Source organism: Lissotriton vulgaris, chromosome 1_1 (genome assembly GCF_964263255.1).
Source record: "Lissotriton vulgaris chromosome 1_1, aLisVul1.2, whole genome shotgun sequence".
In the NCBI taxonomy this organism is placed as follows: domain Eukaryota; kingdom Metazoa; phylum Chordata; class Amphibia; order Caudata; family Salamandridae; genus Lissotriton; species Lissotriton vulgaris.
In genome coordinates, this window is record NC_141685.1 from 1922761095 (window position 1) to 1922784681 (window position 23587).

Genomic DNA, 23587 nt, shown 5'->3' on the forward strand with positions numbered 1-23587 from the left:
ACCACGAGTAATGTTGATGGGGTCACCTGACCATTAATGCAAAGACGGGCGGTGGGGCAGGTATAAAGGAGCTTAATATCATGCAAACTGTGAGAACTGAATCCCATACGCGGCAGGATATAAAAAAGCGTATCAAACGCCTTTGTGGCATCAAGCAGGGCTGCCACGCCTTTGTGGCGTCAAGCAGGGCAGCCATGGCCAGAGGATTAGGATTAATTTATGTAAGACTGAGAAGATAGTGCGGAGATCGTGGGAGGTAGCCCTGCCAGGGATGAAACCAGATTGATCGGGGAGGGCAATGGTGGGCATTAGTAAAAGGAGACGAGAAGTAATCAATTTGGCAAAGATTTTGTTATCGATATTAATAAGGGAGAGGGGGTGGTAGTAGTCGTGGCGATCAGTGGGCTTGTCTGGTTTAAGGGGCAGGGTTAGTGAGGCCTCACTGGTATCTTTTGTTTCCTTGACAGGTAGAAGATTCTTTTCCTGTCTTCAGAGGACATAGAGGTTCCAAGTTTGGGTGACACTTTTCCTCCTTAAAGTATTTTGATGCAACTTTTGCTCTCTCATATCTGTACACCCTTTATAGTATATTGTGTTGCAGTAGCCTACCATTTCCTGGTCCTGATGAAAGCTGGAGCAATGCTCCATCTAGCTGAAACTAGTTGACCATCCCACACAGCGCCATAATGTAGTCCCACTTATTTACTACCAGGCGTGTTTTTAATCTTGACACCTACACTCATCTCGATAAGTTACCTGTTTAGTCTAAGTAGTCATTTTTAAGAATCACTTCTTTCTTAGCACTGCACTTTTCTCACACTTTATTTTGGGCACAACTGTGGCAAAATACGCTGTTTTCCATTTTCGCACCGTTACAAGGGCGGTATATGGAATGGCTGCCCATCCCCATACATACTTATCCACACGGGTGTCCTTGTGATTCCTGCTCTCCATTCTGGACAGCACACCACTAATTGACCTGGTCTCCTTTTTTCTGTGTTTTGTTTCTACAGTATAGGGGCATGAGTTGACAGGTCGTTAAAATATTTCCCCTTTGACCCTCCGCACATTGTTTATTATAATGTGTTTGTTGTATAACATTTAGTTTCTTCTGACATATTTTTATGAATTTTACAAATGTGTGATATCTTATATTTTTATCTCTGCATCTTCTTCGTGGTCTCTTGTATATTTATCTTTGCATCTTCTTTATTTTCTGTTTATCTATGCAGCTTCTTTATTTTCTCAATGCTATATTGTGGTTCTTAATTAAATATTTATCTTTCTATCTTCTTTATCTTTCGTAATGTTTTATTATGGTTTTTCAGGTTAATGCTTTATTTCTTCTTTCAGTTGTCTACTTTAGCATAATTTCTTTGTTTATGGGTTTTCTTGTCAATACTGTTTTACAGTTTAATTTTTGTGTTATTTAAAGGGGGAGGATATGTAGTAACCTGTATATGTATTTATCCTTCTCTCTTGTTGCTTTCTCCCTAGCCGCTCAGCCAGTGTGACTGTGTTGCATGAAATGTTGGTTTGGTGATGATGAACGGAATGTTTGGGGGAATGTAAGGTGAGGTGTGAAAGTTGGAGTATGGATTAAGCAGCAGGCAGGCTGCTCCTGGTGGGGCTGCTCTATATGAACTTTTCAAACTGTAACTAAAACTAAGTAAATCTTCTTAAATTACATCTCGGCTACCGGACTTCATCATTACAGACTTGTATCAAAATGCTGGTCTACATCCTTTAACAGTGTAATAAATAAATACCTATTGGCTTTAGTAAATGTTTTTTGCAAACAAAATAATGCCTACTACTTTTATCATCATTTATCATAACAACTTGATCCGACCTATGCCATCTAACATAACTGTTGCCAGAGACCTAATCAAGCCAATAGCTTTTATCTTAGGCTTACTGCTATAATTAACTGAAGCCTCCTGTCGGGCACATACGTTGTCAAATATCAGGCATACAACCATTATATTATAAATATATACACAATTGCAACTAACAAAAATATACAACCCCTTTGACAAGGGCCAAACAAGGATTATGGAACTGCAAATCTTGAACTCCATCTGTGTCAGAGAATGAAACTAACACTTGACAACTACATTAAACTATGAGGTTCTATGAAATAAAAACTCTGTCTACAGCCTTTAAAACAGCGTATTGACAATACACACTTGAAGGGATAGTGACTTTAACAAACATTTTTAATGGATGTATGACGTTACAACGCATACTTTTACCACGCATGCCTTTACAACGCGGTTTTTACATCGCATGCCTTTACAACGCATAGTGATTTGGGGCGCTGGATAGTGAATAGTTTAATTTACTATTCCAACTCCAGTCCCCGTGGATAGTAGGGAAGGTGTTGGATAGTAAATTAAACCTATTCCCTATCCTAGAGCGCCCCCCAGCGCACTGCGTTGTAATGGTTTGCGTTGTAAAAGTTGCGTCGTAAAGGCACTGCGTTGTAAAAGTTGCGTTGTAAAGGTTGTTTATCATTCTTATTAACAGGCTTACCACATTTATTCAGAATTTTTATTTCAAACATATCAAATGTATGCCATCTGATAAAAATATTCCCAGAGAATCAATCAGGCATGTAGCCTTTACCATTGACCTGTCTCTGTAACTAACTCAGGCCTATTTAATTCTGCTTAAACTTTCCCACAAATTACACTCAGGCATACAGTCAAAAAAATTTAAAGATGTACACAATTACCTTGATCAGTCAGTGGCCTGTTACCATAACCTTCTCAGTCCTGTTTGATTGAGCATAAGCTTGACAATATGACAGAAAGTGCAATCCAGATTCACTTCATGCAGATCGCTTAAGTGCAGGCATACAATGTCTGCTCAATCCAAATCTTTACTGAAGGAAATCAACATTTGGGCTCTCTGTAATCATAAAATTACAAATATGTATAAAAGTACAATTGGCAAAACAATTTGCAACCCATCCTAAACTATATAGCAAGGCTTGTCAAAGTGTAAATCTTCTACCCTCAGAGGTTTGTCACAGGCTGAAACCAAACTCCTTGTCTACTATGGTAATATGTGAGATTTCTTGTCACAAAATTCTGGTGTATCAGCTTTTACATGGTATAATAACAATTCACCAATAAAGGCTTACTGGCATTTCTGCCTTTATCGCAACTTTTCTTAATAAACAGAGCAAGCCAGTACCCTTTATCCAAGGCTTGCCACCGTGAGCAGCTCAGACCATCAGTATGAAGTACAAGCATTCACACAAGGCAAAAAGTTTACCCAAACAAGGTTTTTCAACAGAAGCACACAACTTCTTCCTAATCAAAATTTGTTCTCGAGAAAAGCAACATTCGGAAAGAGACAAAGCCCCTGTCTCAGTAGTGATTCTTCAAGTTCTTTAGATTTTTTTATTGGCTTGCTATTCCCACTGGCCCACGGTGAAGAATGACAGGAGACCGTCTTGATTCACAGCAGGGAGTAGTTTGTGATTGGTCACGATTGTTAACAAGAACCCCAGAAAAAGGTGGACGCAATTAAAGACAGATGCACAAAGATCCGTTTTCTGAGTGAGAGAGAACTACGTTTAATTATATAGTACCGTTGACAGAGGGAATTCTCCTAATCCCCCATTGAGAATGTTATCTGGGTTTGGCACATAGACAAAAAAGTAAACAATGAAAACATTTTAACATATTTTAATCTGTACCATATATTCAGAACCATTTTACTTGAAACAGTGATGACCAAATTGATTTTTTTAAAGGAATGCTGGAATTTAAGTGTACACAAAGTCAAAATAAATCTGCATATATTTATACTTGGGGTAAACACAGGTGGTGAAAGCAGTGCTTAATTTGTGAACATGTCAGTGTCGGGGCCCTTCTCAGAAAGCCACTGCATCCTGCACCACTGATTGCCACTCTTCATTGCTGCCAATAACAGTTCCAGTATAACTACTGACCATCGCACTGCTGCAAGAGTAACATTTCAGACTATTCAAAGCCACCCAAAACAATAAAAATGGCGTGGAATAGTCAGAATTTGAATTTTTAGTGTATATTAAAATATTTTTGTTTTTGTGCTCATCTCAACATTAGACAGACAACTCCACCATGTGGTGGACTGGCATTAGTGCCATTGTTGAGAATTAAGTATGAGTGCCAACCGCCGGAAAACACCTCCTCAAATCAAGTAATAAGTGCTAGGCTTCTCCAGGGAGTGCGCTGAACTGATGGGGGCAGAAGAACAAACCATTTAATCATGTATAGCATAATTCAGGTAGCTTGATAAAACTGGTATGTCATTAAATACCTCTTAAAACTATGTCGCATTTCAGTTTTAATAGGCATTATTAGACAGCATTGCATAAATGAAAAATAGGGTTCCCTAAACTCCTGTAGATTACAGAGAAAGCAGTGGCCTTATGGTACCACAGGCTTATGGTGCTTTTTCCATATGGGAATTCAACGACGGTGCTGCTGAGGCTTTGTAGAGACTTGGATATAATTCAGTACCCCGTCAGAAGTAGTAAACACTATATAAATGCAATTTAAATACAGTGACATGTTTCATATATCCAAATTCTCACAGTTTAACTGCGAAGTTGGTACATCAATAGCATGCATTTTTCAATGCCTTTCAAGTTTAAAAATGTTTTCCATCTTAAACTTCGTCAGTTCCCTGTCTTGTGGCCATTTGTCAAAAAATTATCACATTAGAATACCCGATTTGCCCCATGGACAACAGCTTATATTTCGTTCTCAATGTGTTTTTTCTTTATCCAGCCCTTCATGGTGTCTGTGGTATCTTCACAGCAGCATGCTTTCTTACTTCACTTCCCCATGGATATTACCACGTGTAATTGATTCAATAAGGGCCTGAGTGTTTACCTACTGTGTATCTATGGTGAAATATCTTGATATACAAGGCCCTTAGTCCCTTCTTGATTATCAGGGCACTGTCAAATATGTGCTGATTTAAAAAAAATAATTAGGAGGGTTGTGTAGTGAAATAGATATTTCCTAGATTGTTGGCATTACTAATTATCTGACAAAACCTCATGTTCCCTGCACCTATTTGGTTCTTAATTTCTTTTGTTGTGTGTCTGCATGTGATATATTTTACATCAGTACAGAATTTCTAACCATGCATTGCACATGAAATGTGTTGAATAGCCTGTTTGTCTTAAAAAACCCTATATCTACATTATTGCCTTTGGCATTTCTCTGAAATGATGAGCAAATGTCATTCTAATAGACTCATTTACTTATCGGTCCTTGTTTTTTCCTATTTTCTTACACACTTTTGAGCCTTTTGAACCGTGAACCATTACTTTGGGTTCATAATTAGTATTCTAACACTTATTTTGTCATGTGGGTATGTACTCATGTTAGGGCAGTTGATGTGCACCAGACAAGCGGTCAAAGTTTCACAAAATAAGCATAGACCACTGTAATAATTTAATAGTGGAAGGCCTATAATTCTGCAGTCTTGGTAAAATAATACATCAAGAAAATTATGTGGAATAATATGGCACCCATTAATGTCTGTGCTAATGTGAGCATCATTACCTACCTGCCTAACACAGAGTTACAGGAGTAAATAACTGGAAACTCATCAGGTAACTTGTTAGTAACGTCTGACCTGTTTGAGCTAGAAACAACTTTTTGGCAAGTGTGCAAAATATGCAGCAAATGGGGATTTTGTCACCTACTTCTAGTGACCCTGACTGAATTAAATATATATATATATATATATATATATATATATATATATATATATATATATATATATATATATATATATATATATATATATATATATATATATATATATATATATATATATATATATATATATATACATATACATATATATATACATATACATATATATATATATGTGTATATATATATACACACACATACATATATATATATTTTTTTTCAAGTAAAACCAGCATCAGGAACTCAAGCTGAGCTTAACGATTCATCATTCTCCCCAGAGCATACCTGGTCTGATCAATAAACTTCTTGTGTAAACACTTTTATTTTATTCCCTGTAACTAGCATGAACTTCTCATTAAGAATTAATCACATCAAGCAAGTATTCACAGATATATAGGTATTTTGGAAACATTGCTTAATTTATTAATTAATCATGAGCAGATTTTTCACTGGGTAGTAATTAGTAAATCAGCAAGTACAGCTTTGACATGATTAAGCCACCCATAAATAAAATGTGACATACAGACAATGTCACTTAACTGACATATTTGAGCACCTACAATGACATTTGTGTACATGGAATTCTAACAAGGACTCAAAAATTTGCAGACACTATATTAATGGGTAAGTCTCCATTATCCATGGTTCACACAATGTCAGCCTTACAGGATTATGCTTAACCATACTTGATTCTTCACGTTTAACTGGGACAGTTTCTCATTGAAAATGTTGGGTCAATAATTGAAAAATGAGATAGTGAAGCTTTCACCAAACTTTTTTGTTTTCTTACCCTCCATTCTAGCAAATTTTAAAACTACGAAGAGAGCTGGTTGCCTCACAAGAAAAAGTTGCCACCCTCACATCCCAGCTTTCTGCAAATGTGAGTAATTGACACAGTGTTTAATATGAAATTATGCAAATCTTTGGTAACACATTCGACCATGTACTGTATGTTTTTATTTGTAACCCAGACAAATAATGAATGTACGTACATTTTAAATATTGAATGTCTTTAATAAACGTTGGCCCGTTTGTTGAAAAGATGCCATCTATTTGTCTAGACATACCTAAAAGACCTACTACTGAATCCTCTTATTCAATTAAAGCCTGCCATTATAATGCTAATGACTTTTTAAGTGGGTATAAATGAATATTTCTATAAATTACTGCATGCAAGACAGATGTAGTGAAATTATTTTGAGAAAGTTACACACACTTGAGTCATAATAACATTATATTCTATGGTTTTCTACAGAATTGTATTTTCCCTTTATAGACTAGTGATGTGAAATTGTAATCTATTGTATGGCCATTATACTGGATATTAAAATAGATGAAATACAACAAATATACATTAATTAGCCACGGATAATGAGTGGCAATAATATAATATCCAATCCCGTAAACATCAACGAAAAGGTCTCTATTGCTGGTTATAGTAGAAATCAGCAGAGCTGAGGGAAAACCGAGAGCAGTTCTTTTGTTAATCGTCTCTGGTACATGAAAATCTGCCCATTCATCTCCAATCCTCTTTTAAAAGTATGTGACCTAAGATAATTAAAATATTCACCTGAGAGAAAGTGAAATGCTTACACTAACTATTGCATCAGGGAGCATTTTTGTCATTACAAATAAGTGGCTAACAAGCACAAAGGAGTTCAATGCGACCAGTGCGGTATCATACATGCTGATCTTGGAACATGCTTCCATTACAAAACCACTCATGGTCTTCCAACCTTTAATGAAGAAAGAACTTCAGTTCACAAGTTGGTAAGAAAGCCACTTAAGTATTGTCAACCTCTTTACTCTCTTTACTATAAACTTACTATAAAGCAAAACACATTTCTAAGAGTTGAAAGTACTCAGGATTTGGTTTCATAATAAATACATTAATATTCTTTTAGAATAGACATAAGTTATGGGCAGGTCGTTGTGTCAGCTCCCCCTGTGACAGTTCTCTTGTTCAACTTGCCTACAGTCCACTCCCCTCTGCTGGTGGTCTATGTTTGTGTCTCCTCTGCTCATTTCTTGCTCTTTTTTTCTGCCCTCTGATTTGCCTTTTTTGCTCGTTTTTCTGCCCTCTGTTTTGCTTTTTTTGCTTGTTTCTTCTCTCTTCTTGCTATTTTCCTCATCCAGCCATTTCCATCCTTCCACCACCCTGCGACTACCATACCCCCAGGACCTACTTAATGGAGGCCACAGTACGACCCCTAGTGCCAGCTCCCCTCGAGACAGTTATCCTGACCAGCTTGCCTGCAGTCCGCTACCCTCTCCTGCCTGTCTGCCTGCTGCTCTCTGTTTGTGCCTTCTCTGCTCGTTTCTTGCTTGCTTTTGCCTTTTATTGCTCATTTTCTGCCATCTGTTTTGCTTTTCCTGCTCATTATTTTGCCCTCTATTTTGCCTTTTTCTGCTCTTTGTTTTGCTTTTTTCTGCTTCTTTCTTCCCTCTTCCTGCAGTTTCCCTCCTCCCGCTACCCAGCACCTCTCCCTCCCCCCAGGACCTACTTTATGGAGGCTGTTGCACGACCCCATTGAGCAGATCCTCATGCCAGCTCCCCCTGTGACAGTCCCCCTGTCCAGCTTGCTTGCAATCCATTAACCTCTGCTGCCTGTTGTTCCTGCTGCCATATGTCTGTGCCTCCTCTGCTCATTTCTTGCTCTTTTTTGCTTTGCTGCTTGTTTTTCTGACTTGTTTTCAGCCCTCTGTTTTGCCTTTTTCTGCTAGTTTCTTCTCTCATCCCACCATTTCCCTCCTCTTGCTACCCAGCGCTCCTTCTGGTACCCAGCGTCCTTCCCTCCCCCCAAGACCTACTTAATGGAGGTGGCAGTCCAACCCCATTGAATAAGTCCACATGCCAGCTCCCAATGGAACAGTTCTCCTGTCCAGCTTGCCCGCCGGCCGCTATCCTCTGCTGCCCTCTGTTTGTGCCTACTCTACTAATTTCTTGCACTTTTCTGCTACTTTTTCTGCCCTATGTTTTGCCTTTTCTGCTTGTTTTTCTGCATCTGTTTGACCTTTTCTGCCCGCAGTTACATTTTTAATAACAAATGTTATTGAATATATTGATATAAATCGGGCGGTGCCCGTAACAGACATTACGGATACAGTTTGAAAGAGATAGTACCAGTTATATCCAAACAACAAATTAGCCTGTGAACATACAGGCCCAATAACTATTACTTGGCACAGGTTACTACGTGCTTCACTCTACGTGGTATGTCTAGGTGTGTGTGTGTGAAGATGACAGAACAACTCATCATGTTTATATATGGTCCCGTATAGATGTGATTACTGGATTTGTAGAGGGTCTGATGGTGGTGGGGGCAGCAAGTTTATGACACAATACATCACCAAACTGGACCATATTTTCCTAAGCTTCTGTGGGCAACCTTGCGCCTGATATACCACAATTTCTGTCCCCCATACATTTGTCCGTAGCTGCCATCCACCCATTTTTGTCCAGGAGGTCCCCTTCCACGCCTGGGTAATGGCCTGTTCGGCAATTGTGAGGCTCAAAAACAGTAAGTGTTGTTTGTAGTGGTTCCCGCCTATCCCCTCTGTACTATGGAATAAGAAAAGCTTAGGGTCAAGCAGGGGATTCCAGGACAAGACCCGACCCAAGCAATAGTGACTCCACAGACACATGCGAGGGCCTCTGTCCAGCAGTCATCTGTAATGTCGGGCAAGTCCACTTCCCATGCCTCCTGTTGAATGTGGTTTGGGCGTGGGTGGTCAGTGTCTACTAGCTCTGCCGAATCTTATGCGCCCCCAGATCACCCATTAGTAAGTGGCCCTAAAGGGGGTGGAATTCCGGTAGGTCACTCGGCAAACAAATTAGGGGAGTCAGACCATGTCTCAACTGCAAGTATTTGCAGAACTGTGTCAAGGGCAGCTGGAATTCTATTTGCAGTTACTGTAACGGTTTGAGGGTGGATACCCGCATAAGGCCACCCAGAGTAGAAATTCTGAGGAGGTCCCATGTATGGAATCCTGAGAGTTCTGCAACGGGACATAGGTAAGTTCCCTGCCACAGATGGGGCATCTGTGTCGGGCGCCCATTCCAGCCCATTTTCTTGACGATGTAACACCTAAGCTAGATGACAGTTTTGCTGGCTGGAGGCAAAACATTTTTTTTATGTGGCTATAAAGGAGGTTCAGAAGGGGGTTCCCTCTATTGTAAGACACTCAACGGCATACGCTGGGTCAGCATGTGAGCTGTACCACCATTCATTGATGATCAACAGGTGGGATGCTGCATAGTAGGCGAATATGTCAGCCGCTACGATCCCGCCACAGTATTTCGACTGCGTACCAATTCGCAGTGCTACTCGGACAATGCCCCCTCCCCACAAAAAATTATTCAGAATTGCATTTGCTTGGGTGAACCATGTGCGTGGAATATTGTATCGTACATTTTGTAGCCGGTATGGAGACCATCTTAAAAATTGCCGAACACTCGTATAGGGACAGCGGTAGGTGGGACCATAACTTTGTCTCCTCTCGGTTGCCCGAAAGCAGCAACGTAATATTATGTGCCCACCATATAGTGGGACATGGCGAGATAAAAACTCCTAGGTATTTGAAGCCCTCTGTTGCATGAGATAACTGCGCGTCCCTGGAGCTTCGCCCCTGATCACCGCATATAGGAAACAACACTGACTTCTTTGGATTGGCTCCAAGACCGGAGGTCTCCCCAAACACCTTCTAACCTCTGTTTTGTCTTTCCTGCTAGTTTTTCTGTTTTTGCTTCTCCTACTCATTTTTCTGCCCTCTGTTTTGCCTTTCTTTTCGCTCATTTTTCTGCTATTTGTTTTGCCATTTTCTGCTTGTTTCTTCCCTCTTCCTGCGGTTTCCTGCCTTTTCAATAGAGACCTGGCACCCCAGCGGCGAGATACTCCCAAGTGTGACAGTGCTATGCTCTACAAATCCTGTTTGATTGAACTTGTGAACCTATCAGAATACATCTTCTGAGTTCCCAGATTTTTCTCAGTGGGCCAGGAATATCAATACAATAGAACCTTTTGTAGTTGCTTAAAAAGGCAGAGGATTTCCAGAAGTATCTCACAGTACACGACCTCCTAGCAATTCTTCTATGATGGTATCCACTTGCTTGATTTATCATGATTGTAACAACTGCATAGGCCCTGTTCATCTTAATTCACGTTTTAACCTCTATGTAGTTTATGGTGCACTAAAACTACCACATTAAGTTTAGAGTTTCAGGGAGAAATTCAAAGTTGGACATGGCTTTGTCTACCCTATATATATGGCAAAGCCAAAGATAAGAATATCATAAACCAGCTTTGTTCTCTGTGAGTACAGCAAAAGGATCCTCAAGTTGAGCAGTTTTAGAATTATTCAGACATCCCTATAAATGCATTTTGTCTGATCTAAAAATCCCCCCAAACTCATCAATAGAGAGACATTTCTGGGCTCCTCAGACTTATGATCTGAAAACCATCCTAATAACTTGGTTATGCACAATCGGAAGTACACATTTTCTTTGTCATGAGGAAAGGCAAAATCACACTGTTTTCTTTTTCAAGAACAGAGATCGTATCAGTTGTCATCCTTTCTGACTTATGGCAATGGAAAATTGAAAGTTAACCATGTACTTTACATCTGTAGGGCATCTTACAAGAGTAGAGAATACGCTAATTAATTGGACTTGTTTTCTAATTGCACTGTACATGTGGGGTAAAACCACGATGCCCCGGTAAATATTTATCAACTTGAATCTTTCCCAGAATGTATACCTTATAACCATAAACAGAAATCCTCACTGTGTAAAATAAATTCAGTTATCAATAGTAGGTGTACAAATATTAGAGTTTCTTAGAGAATGATTAAGTGAGCAACTGTTTAGTAAATACCTTTCCTTTCTTGTTGGTTCTTCTCAAAATTAATTTAAATATCAAAATACACCACTTGTGTTCTCTATCCCAACCTGGATATCTATCTTTCATTATCTGAATCTAGCCAGTTTCACAATTCTTCAGATTTATCATAAGCTAAAGTATTTTTTACGCCTCAATGCAGGTTATTAACCCTTGTTCTGAAGTGTAAGGTAGTTCGTAGAGAGCTGTTGCTTTCTGTATGCAATTATGAAGCCACACAGGTGGCATACAATTCTACAAAGTACAACAAGTGACAATACATTTCTCTGGCTACACGGTAAAAAGGGCATACGAGAATCAATTTCACATTATCACTAACTTCTAATGAGTTGTCACTTTCTCTTGACTGACCTAGATAGACGCAAGAAAAGCCACCTATTATTCAAAGATAATTAGAATACTGTATTTCCATTGACAACTTCATATGCTCCTTCTATTGAAGTATCATGTGATTTGGCTGTATTGGGCCTATCTTTAAAAACTATCCCTTTAAACCCCTATTTTATTTTGAATTGGAGCCAGTGCTTTGGAAGACAACTTTCTTAAGGTTCCAATGTTTATTCAGAGAATCTTTCAAATTCTTGCGCCATCCTTGACATTTTCTTTTATTCGGAGGCCTGAGCCTTATTTCAAGTAATGGTGAGCACAAATTAGACATGTAACATGTAGGATCTAAAATTCATTATTGGAAGAATACAGGGGATTGACCTCAGTTAGTTTTCAGCAACACTAAGATAGAAGGTAATACTTATATGCTTCTTTTTCAATGATCATTGTTAGCTTCTGGCATCTCTAATAACTATAAGGTCAAAGAAGTGAGAATATTAGTGGCAGAATATGGTAAGAAGAGAAACTCGAGGCTTTAAGCACTTTACCATAGTTTCAACAGCAACCTAAATTCATCAATACATAAATGTTAGATCTGGGGTCTCTAGTTGGCAATGGTATTCACCTTTGTCCAAATAGGGACCCTTACTTCTAAGTCAGGATAAGGGGATTACACTCCTTAATAACCCCTGCTCGTCCCCTTGGTAGGTTGGCACAAGCAGACAGGCTTATCTCAGAGGAAGTGTGTTAAGCATTTGTGAATTTACACAGTAATTCAGCGAAAACACAACAGATGGACACAACACAGGTTTTTATAAAAATAAGTATTCTTTACATAGACTTAAACACAAGACCACAAACAAAAAAAATCCCAAATACTACACTTAAGATTACTTAAAAGATTATTCAAGTTGCCTAGTTCAAGTTGATGGTAAATGCGTCAAAGTTCTCAACAAAGTACCTGGATGCGTAAGGCAAAGTAAACAAAAGGCTCGCAAAAGGGGAGATGCGTCGGTTCCGTGATCTGGGGAAGAGGATGTGTCGAGCCTCAATGCTTGCGCAGAGTAGGAGATGCGTCATGATCCTTACCGGTGCAGAGGTGATGCATAGATTCTCGGCATGCGGGCCCGTTGCGATCCGCAAGATGGCGCCTTGATGCGATGCGATGATTCGGTTGCGATGCAAGAAGATGGCTCCCTTGATGTGGTGATACGATGACGCGCTGGCAGCCTTATGACAACTCTGTACTTTGGAGCCGTGACAGGCCCTGTGACACGCTTCTACAGCGATGCAATGGTGACTCTCACGATGGCGTCACACTTCTCCGGTGATGCGACAGCAGGCAGCTTCGATGAACACACGCTTCCAGGGAGATGCAGCGAAGACTCGCTTCTCCGGCGATGTGACAATTTCAGCTGCGGCGGCAACACGCTTCTTCTCAATGCGTCCTGCTTCCAGCTCCCAGCGGCACGCAAGTGTCTCAAGTCAGAATTCCCAGCAAGGAAATTCAGTGGGGAGCTGGAGGTGAAGTCCTTTGTCCCTGAGACTTCAGCAGGAGGCAAGCACAGTTCAAGCCCTTGGAGAATATTCCGTAGATGAAAGTCCTTACAAAGTTCCTTCTACTTTCTCTTGGCAATGAAGTAACCACTGCAGGCCAACCCAGCAAACAGCACACTGGCAGAGGGACAGTACAACTCCTGCAGCTTTGTTGGTTCTTCTCCTTGGCAGAAAGGTTTCTTGTCCAGAAGTGATCACATTTTTTGGGATCAGGGTCCCAATATTTATACCTAAAAACCCTCTTTTCTCTAAAGGCAGAGAGGCCTCTGCCTAGTCCAAACCAGTTCCTGAGTACTTTGTTTACATGACTCTCTTCTTCATTTCACTGTACAGGGCAGAGACATCAGACAAGCCACAGGTGGTGGAGCCAGCATTGTAGAGGGAAGGCCTAGCCCTTTTCAGATCCCAGGTGCAACTCCTGCCTCCCATCTAGATGCAGAACTCTCTATTCACCCCGGGCTGCCCCAGCCTGTCTCCTAGAATCCCCCAGCCCTGTCACTCATAAACCCAGACAAGGAATACACAGCCCAGCAGATGTAGGCCTGGATAGTTAGGCAAGAAAATACCTACTTTCTAAAAGTTCTATTTTCAAACACAGAATATTCAAATCAACTTTACTAAAAGATGTATTTTATTATTCTGAGTTCAGGCATACTAAATTCGAATTTCTACCATGTTCCCTGAGTCAGTTAGGATTATAAGAATGTAATAATCTAACTGCCCATTCTGGCCTATGAGAACAGGTAGCCTTCAATAGTGAAAAACGAAAATGGCTGAAATTCACTATTAGAACGTGCTACATAAATCAGCTCATGTCCTACCTTTTACTTACAATGCACCCTGCCCTTGAGCCTACCATAGGGGTGTCTAATATGAAGCAAAGGGAAAGTTTAGGGACTGGCAAGTGGGTGCACTTGGCCAAGCCGACATGGCAGTGCTAGACTGCACATAGGCCTTGCAATGGCAGGCCTGAGACACACTTTACAAGCTGCTTCTGTGGGTGGCACAACCAGTGCTGCAAGCCCACCAGGAGAATTTGCTACAAGCCCTGGGCACACATGGTGCACTGTACTAGGGGCTGACAGATAAATCAAAGAACCCTATCATGGAATAACCAATTAGGACATTAATTTAACATAGGGAGCACTGGTACTGTGGCCCTGATTAGCAGTGGCACAGTGCCCAAAGCATAAAACCAGCAAAAACATATCAAAACAGAGGAGGCAATCCGTCAAAATGGAAGGGAGACTCACACCAATGATGCCAGGTCTAGCAATAAGCAAAGGTCGGTCAAAGGCCTTGTGAGAAAATACATGGAATGTAATCTATGGCACACATGTGATCCTTTAGAGACATGTGTAATGTCCCAAGTGCACGCTTGTGCAGCATAACCAATCATCATCTAAAGTGGCTCTCTGTATCACTGTAGCAAGGACGCCATCAGAAAGGAGGAAAAGAAGTGTAAAAATGAAAGAAAATTATGGGCACAATATCACTGTATCTTTTAGGGCCTCCTGAACCCTACTCCAATTAAGGAAAGAGTTGAAGATGCACCTCTTTAAAACACACTGCATTATGTTGTAGTAGCAGTACACTTCTATTTCTACAATCCAGCTACCCCTTCAACAATTAGGTATATTATCTTTGACTTTGACCCTTTAGAGTACTCAGCTGGCTTTTGGCTAGGTTCACATTATACAAATGCCACACACATACTAGCATACATGGGATAGAACTGAGCAAATATTAAATACATCTGCTTCTGCCACAAATAGGCCTTACACTACATATATTTTGAGCAGTAAATAGAACATTATCATTGTGTAATGTATACCAGTGACCTTAAGCATTCTTCCCATCATAGAAATTTAGACATAACTTTACACAGCATAACGTTTACCTTGAGAGAAAAAGAGACCAGTGAGTTACTTTCAGGTTTAGTAAGTTATGTGTACCTTATACGTTTCAGAGTTCTATTTGAAAGTCCAATCATAGATATGTAACTACTTAATGAAAACAAAAAAATAGCCAATCAATCTAATACAAAACATATCCTGTTTGTAATGAATATATAATTACTATAGGTTATCTTTCTTTCTCATCCTTCTTATCTAAAGCCGCAAGACAGAATTGTACTTCTTGGTCACCAGTAGAAGAATTTTACCTACTTCTTTAAATTTTGTCATCAGTGTTTTAAAGAAATTAATTTTTGAATTCCTTATTATTCTTTTTGTTATTTTTTTCTTTTCACTGTTCCATCTCTCTAATGTGACTATTCTGTGTTACAAACCTGCTCAACAGTTTTTGTGGGGCTCAGTCCAACTGCTCCTAAGTATAGATTTTAAAAAGCATCCCCGGAGAAAGAAAAAATTAGGGCTTAAGGATCCGGAGCCATCTAGTGGTATAACCATGTTCACCTCTCTCTTCTTTAGAAAGCAGGTAGCCTTGCTTTACAATCTATAAATGCATTTTCTGCCCTAAAAAGCAGGGGCCAACCCCATAATGACCTCTTTTCCTCACCTTTTAAAAGTTATATTGCGTTCTTTATTTATTTAAGTATATATTTCTATAAGTTTGGTCAAAAACGATATAAAACTGTGAGCTCTATAAAAACAGGTTTGTAAATCTCACTACTTACACTTCATTAACTTTGAGAATATACAAACACAATTAATTACAAACATACAATATTTGTATGTGTCTATTCACCTGGTCTACATTTCATTGTTATACCTGACTTCCTTGGTATGGTAGTAGCCCAAACGTTTTACCTTCACTCCTGCTTTGCAGTATATTATACAACCGGTAACCAGCACTAAAGTGCTTCTGATTTCTCCTTTAAACAAGGTAAAACTGGCCTACACCTAATGAGCACATTTAATTTTCTTGTACGTCCCTAGTAAATGGACTTACCTGTGCAATAAATGGTTCTTGTGGCCCTGCAGCACTCAATATGCCACCACTAAAGTAGCCTTTTAAAACATGACTTCTGCCACAGTAGCCTGTAGCGCTGTTTTAAACTGCTATTTCAAGCTGGCGCAATCTTTTGCCTGCATAAACTTTCCTTTATAATACATATACATCACCTCTAAGGTACGCTCTAAAAGCTCAAAGGTCTGGGTGCATTGTATTTCAAAAGTGGGACATGTGTATTTCGGTTTTACATGTCCTGGCTGTGAAAAACTCCTGAAATCGTTTTTTACTGTTGTAAGACCTAGCTCTCGCCATTGACTAACACTGGGTTACTCTATTGCATTTAATAGTTGGTAACTTTGGATTGGGAACAAATAGAAAAATGCTGTTTCCGCTCAAATTAATTGTGATTTCATTCCTCTATAATGGTGAGATGGATTTCAAGTTGCAGTTCTGAAATTGCCATTTTTTTAAGTAGGCATTTTCTTGTCCAAAACCATTACTGCCTAATGCCAGCATCCTGGGTCACATGAATGTGAATGGCTCTGCGGTTGGTGTTTGTGTATTCCTGTCACACTGTGACACATGAATGTGAATGGCTCTGCGGTTGGGGTTTGTGTATTCCTGTCACACTGTGACACAAAGATGGCTTAGTTGTGGACAGGGTGGGCCATCCTATCAGGATGGCTGGGAGGAGCTGCACCCAGCCCAATATGCACTTCAAATGGCTCTGCCTCACATACTCACAAAGAAATATGACACCAGACCTGCCTGCCTGCCATTTGTCACTCCTCAACAGTTTGGAGCCTTGACAGGAAGAGGAAGAAATCTCCAGAATCCGACGTTGTTGTAGTATAGGGAATACCCCCACATCAAAGGCTGACACCAGGCTGACACCAGGTGCACATATCAGACCTACAGAGCCACTTTTCAGAACACTCCTGGACCTGTCGATATTGTAGAAAGACTGCTGTGCTACTAGAGGACTGACCTTTTGCTTGATGACTGCCTTTGAATGGACCTGATTTCCTTCATCCCAGACTAACCTGAGTGACTTCAAGGGTCATTTCGCTGACCTCGTGTTTTTGCTATTGGGGCATGACATACGCTCCAGTGGCCACTCTGCAACTGCCTAACTGTCCTGCTGCAAGTGGACATGCAACAGGATCTGCCTGACTCCTGCTGGCCTGTTCTTGAGTCAGTTGCAGCTCTTCTAGAGGTGCCCCAAAGGTTGTAGCAGGGATTCTGCTCCTACACAGAACTGTGCTTAGAGACTTGGAACCTCAGTGAATTAGGGTGTGCCAAAACTCACCTTAGTAGCCAAAATCCCCTACCAGACTAGCAATCAGTGTCTCATTGTTTCTTCCATGACCCAATGATTAGACAACCCATAACATGGAAATAAGAATACCTCAGGCAATGTGGAACACATGAACACTCTTTCGTTATACTCTCATACCAGTCCAAAACAGGGAGTAAATAGAGACGCGTGCAAGTTTGAAATATTTATTTCTAATGCCGTGTTCTCATGCGCAGTATTTTAGCTAATACAAGCAGACATTTTATAATCATCAAGGTTATCAGCATAGTTACTATTCCATAAAATACAAAGGGAGAAAGCATGTTACAATGCTAAATGGAAAACAGGTTAGAATACACCTATACCTCACCCTTCCTAGCTAGTAGGTTATTTTATATCTACAGAAGGTCGTTTGGGATTACAAGGGCGGCGCCATACCTCTGGTCCTAGCAGAAATGGATCACATCAGATTCTGCACCAGCTCTCTGCATGCAAATGTTCTCCAAGTGTGTGTGATCATGCTTATACAGTGCATTATTAAACGCGCCAAAATCAGAGGTGGCCACAGCTGCATATATGTTATGTCTAGAATGTGCGCTGATCAGTCCGAACAACAACCACTGTGTTGAAATAATCTTGAAGACCTCGGCACTCACTGTTCAGACAAAGCTTACCAAGCAAGGCTTCTAATATAGAAAAACATATTATTCTCGTGTGAGGCAAAACACTCTGCTAACTCTAAACATGTATAATAATGTTTGCCGTGTGCAAAGGCAGCCGAAAGGAAAAATGGCGTTTAAACTTCCAATAAGCTCATGCCAACTTAACACAGTATAAATGCAAGACTCATCCCCATGACAAGGTCTTGGGTCCTTGGCTGGCATCAGCTTGAGCTCCTCCCAAGAAGAAAACGTGAAATCCTGAAGTTTGGGTTCTTCACAACTGCGAATGGCCCCTTTACACTGAGACTCTGCCACCTGTGGCAACCGCCAACACACATCTCCTGTAAAGACCTATAAGATCTGAACTTCACTCCCCAGCAACAGCATCCCGCCGTGACTGCCAAAATGAGGCAGGAGCAGCAACTGTCCATGATGACGGATCAGCACTTTGCTTTACAGTGACAGCAGCCTGTTGTATTTTCACATTATTACTAGTTGTGTGCTACAAAAATTATTTACACTTTGCCTCTAAATTATGCCTAACTGGTTTGCCTCTAAATAATGCCTAACTGGTTTGCCTCTAAATAATGCCTAACTGGTTTGCGACAAGTTATTAGAGAGCTAAGCACAGGCTAGTTGAGTGACCCCCTTCAACCAATAAATCAATTTCATACCCATTACTGATTGCCTATGATTTTTTTAAATATAGGACAAACAAGCAGTAGAGGAGCAGTGTTTCAGTAGCACTGCAACACAGTCAACATAGTTTTAAAGTCTCTGGAAGCACACACTTGATTGACGATAGGTACATGTTGAGGATAAATGAGTATGTAAGTTCGCTTGCCCTCCTTTTATTTTATGGCGGATTAATACATGAATGAATCTTAAAACGTTCTATAATCCTGTCCCTGTGCGATTTTTGTTATTCAGCTTTCGAAATCCACAATCTCTAAATAGGTATTTTCAACAGCGTTTGCTGTGCTTCCATAGGAATACTTCCACCCAAAACTAGTTCCACTATCTAATTTTTCAAGTTGTGCCAGGCGCTGGTCATAATATATTACCCCTAGTAGAATAACAGTGCGCAATTATCTTTTTTTTTGTGTCATAATTTTTTATTAGCAATTATCTTTTCAAAACCTATAACTATAACACTTGCATTGGAAGGACAATAAATTGGTCACTGAGAAAAAAAACAGGCCAACTTTACAGAAGTATCCTGGGTGTAGCATTTCATTGGAGTTCACCTGACTGTAAACAAAATCTTTTGGTGCAAAATATGATATTCTTATAATTCTTAATTTATTTCTGTGCTGAATTAATAATACCAAAATATTGGTATTCAACTGATGTACATGTGAAGAAGTGTAGAACTATTGTATGCAAATAAGATATTAAGCCCTGTCTGTAGTGACATATTGCACCACAGGAATAGTGCAGTGGATGGAGGGCTCAAAGCTTTTCTCTCAGAAGGCACTGTAATGGACCACTCCTTTTTGTAAAATCAATTAGTTACAGAGAGAGACTTATTGGAAGATTCTCATATGAAACACATGAGTGACGTTTAACCAGCCTTTTAAGGGTCTTAAAGGCTCCACAAAAAGTAGAGTCTGTCCCTGAGTTTGTGCGTGTGATGTGGGGAATTGACCCGTTGGTGAGGGATTGAAGTCGGTCAGGTAGTGGCATCTGAAAGACAATTCAAATGTAAGTAGTGCCCAGATCGTGTTAAATCATTCTTAGGAGTGATTTTATATGATTATTAGGACCACTCGCACTGAGTCCCATTATCTTTTCCTATTGTTTCATGCACTACATTTGAGCTACAAAACTGACAATCTATCACTGCGGCAATACATGTTTTAAAAGTAGCAGTTTTATCGCTCTGCTGCTTCATTTTTTGAGTTATTTGAAAAGTTTAATCTGCAGTGTGTTGCTAAGTAGTTTATTTTTGTTTGTATTGATATTTAATTTGCTTTCTATGCAGATTACATCGACTCCCACATTATTCTTTCCGGAGCTCAATGTGATGAATGCTGTATCTTCGCCAGGATTCTTTAAGTGTTATTTCTAATACTGTCCTACTACAGGGCATTTTCCCACCATGCATTCAGTAACTGAGATTGTAGAGAGACAACACTAAATGAGACATTGACACTGCTGCTGAGCAGACCTTTTGCACTTTTAATGGGGAAGATACATATATTGATTGCGTGATGAAACAAGGCATGCCTCAACTACGCATGCCTGAATCACGTGGTCTTAACCACGACTGTGTCTTTACCACGCATACCTTTACTATGCATGTCTTTGCCAAGCAATTTTGTGGTAAAGACATGATTGGTAAAGGACATGAGTGGTAAAGATGACACTCCTGCCCCTTTGCCCTGAGCCCTAAAATTTGGCACTAATGCTGTCTATTCTACCCGCACCAGCCCTATAAACTACCCAAGCCCCTATCCTGATCCGTAAAACCCGTCCCCCTAGCCCCCAAAAAATGACTCCAACCCGCCTCCCCGAGCCCCAACACCAGCCCCCAACCCCTAAAACCTCCCTTCACCTCCTCCCAGCCCAACTTCCCCTTCGGTGTGAAAACGACCCCTTTCCTTTCCGCTGCCTTGAGCCCTAAAACTCAGCCCCCTAAAACCCTATGACTCCCAGCCCCCCTCCGTGAGCCCCAAAGCCAACCCCCACCCCCTTAAACCTAACCCCACCTCCCCCGCCCCAGCCTAACTGCCCCCTCAGCCTAAATACTGCCCTTCTCCAACCCATGCAAACTATCCCCCATCTCCCCAAACCCCCACTTACCTCACCGCATCACGTCACTTCCACTTCTGAACCTTCTTCTTATTGCTTCTGCCAACCAGCAGCTAGACCCCGCATATGCCTTAGCCACGCACATGCGTGGTTAATGCAAGTGTGGTTCTCCAGTATTAGGGGTGTCTTTCATAGATTCACATGCTTGAATATCCCCCGTCGTCGGAGTGGGAGTCCCACGGTAAATAAAATAGCAATAATATATACTATATATATATATATATGTAACATAAAACCTGAAATATGTAATGGAAAAAAGGCATAACAAGCCTACACATATTTCTACATAGGAATGCATGGAAAAGGAAAAAACCATTTGCAGTCTATCATTGTCATTATGTTGGTCCAAACTACAGCCAATCAGGCGCCAGCAACCCTCTAGAATCTTCTCCTCAGAGCTCAGCACCTCAGATTTTCTACCGCACGTCGTGTGAAGGGAGTCTCCCTGAGCTCTGCTCAGTTTTTTTCTTCAATTTTCTTCAATTTTCCTCAATTTCTTCTTCTTAATATCAGTTTTGTACTGTCTTCTTACATGTAGTCTACGTTCAGACCCTGTGTCACTTGTAGGAAACTGTGACCTTTTCCTGTGAACCCTCATGAAGAGTGTATGGAAACACTCTGCTTGTCTCTGACATTGTAAGAGGAGAAGGGCTTGTTCTTGTGCTTAGACTGTACCCCCCTTCTGATGTGGGAGGAATTTTTGTTGTTTGTCCTGCACATTCACGTTTTAAGTGATGCTTCTCCTCTACTTCACCAGTTGAAGTAACATCACAATTAAGGGGTCTCTGGCCTTCTTTGAGTCTGCCTCCCACATCTACGCCCACGAGATTTACTCTCAGGCGTCTAGACTCACACTGCGCACTTTTCTACGTGAAAATGTGCCAGCTTGTCGACGATACGGTCTATGTATCCTCTGACGACAATCTTTGCCATCACTTTTGCTCTGCAGCGACAACGCCTCCAGGTATGCGTCGACGACAGTGAGGACAGTGCCCTCTTGTCGACTACAGGCTCGTAGACCACTGGGAGTTTTTGTCGATGGCAATTTCTTCGACAGTTGGCCTTGTCGACGGTAAGCTCGTCGACGGTAAGCTCATCGACGGTAGGCTAGACTACGATATGTCCCGTCGACGGTGGCCTCGTCGATGGTGGCTTGTCGACGGTAGGCTCGTCGACGGTAGGCTCGTCGACGGTGGCTCGTTGACGGTAGGCTCGTCGACGGTGGCTCGTCGACGGTAGGCTCGTCTACGATATATGTCCCGACTACGGTGGCCTCGTCGATGGTAGGCTCGTCGAGGTAGGCTCGTCGACGGTGAGCTCGTCGACGGTAGGCTCGTCGATGGTAGGCTCGTCGACGGTGGCTCGTCGACGGTAGGCTCGTCGACGGTAGGCTCGTCGACGGTGAGCTCGTCGACGGTGGGCCCCGTAGACGACAGGCTCGTCGACGGTGAGCTCCGTAGACGGTGAGCTCCGTAGACGGTGAGCTCCGTAGACGATGAGCTCAGTAGACGATGAGCTCCGTAGACGGTGAGCTCCGTAGACGGTGAGCTCCGTAGACGGTGAGCTCTATAGACGATGAGCTCTGTAGACGATGAGCTCCGTAGACGATGAGCTCTGTAGACGATGAGCTCCGTAGACGGAGAGCTCTGTAGATGCTGAGCTCTGTAGATGCTGAGCTCCGTAGACGCTGAGCTCCGTAGACGCTGAGCTCCGTAGACGCTGAGCTCCGTAGACGCTGAGCTCCGTAGACGCTGAGCTCCGTAGACGCTGAGCTCCGTAGACTGTGAGCTCCGTAGACTGTGAGCTCCGTAGACTGTGAGCTCCGTAGACTGTGAGCTCCGTAGACTGTGAGCTCCGTAGACGGTGAGCTCCGCAGACGGTGAGCTCCGTAGACGGTGAGCTGCTCCGTAGACGCTGAGCTCCGTAGACGGTGAGCTCCGTAGACGGTGAGCTCCGTAGACGGTGAGCTCCGTAGACGGTGAGCTCCGTAGACGGTGAGCTCCGTAGACGGTGAGCTCCGTAGACGGTGAGCTCCATAGACAGTGAGCTCCGTAGACGGTAAGCTTCGTCAACATTCCGCCTCGACGCCAGTTGGCTTCGTTGACGGTTGACCCTGTCAACTATTGGATTCGTCGACGGTTGAGCCCGTCGACAGTTGGTTTCACACACGGTTGTCTTTTATGCACAATGTGTTTTGGTAGACGATTTATCTCGTCGACTGCAGCTTTCTGCTACATCCACGTGATGGCGTGGTGGCTTTTTACTCCCGCCTTTATATCTTCCTCTAGAAACTGGAGCTCTATTGCATTCACCTCCGGTGAATATTGGAGGTTTTCCCCTCCTTATGAAGAGAGCGGCGAATCGCTTTCCCTTTTTCCCCTCGTCCGG

General features: G+C 41.5%; 1 protein-coding gene across 2 annotated transcripts in view; it reads left to right on the forward strand.

Annotated features, from left to right (window-relative positions):
• The window catches only part of NAV3 (neuron navigator 3), a 1035010-nt gene that overhangs the window by 767912 nt on the left and 243511 nt on the right, over positions 1–23587 (forward strand). For both annotated transcript variants that reach the window (XM_086919576.1, XM_086919578.1), the window contains exon 22: positions 6532–6609. In XM_086919576.1, the coding sequence (XP_086775702.1) occupies positions 6532–6609 (78 nt within the window). The remainder of the gene's footprint in view (positions 1–6531; positions 6610–23587) is intronic.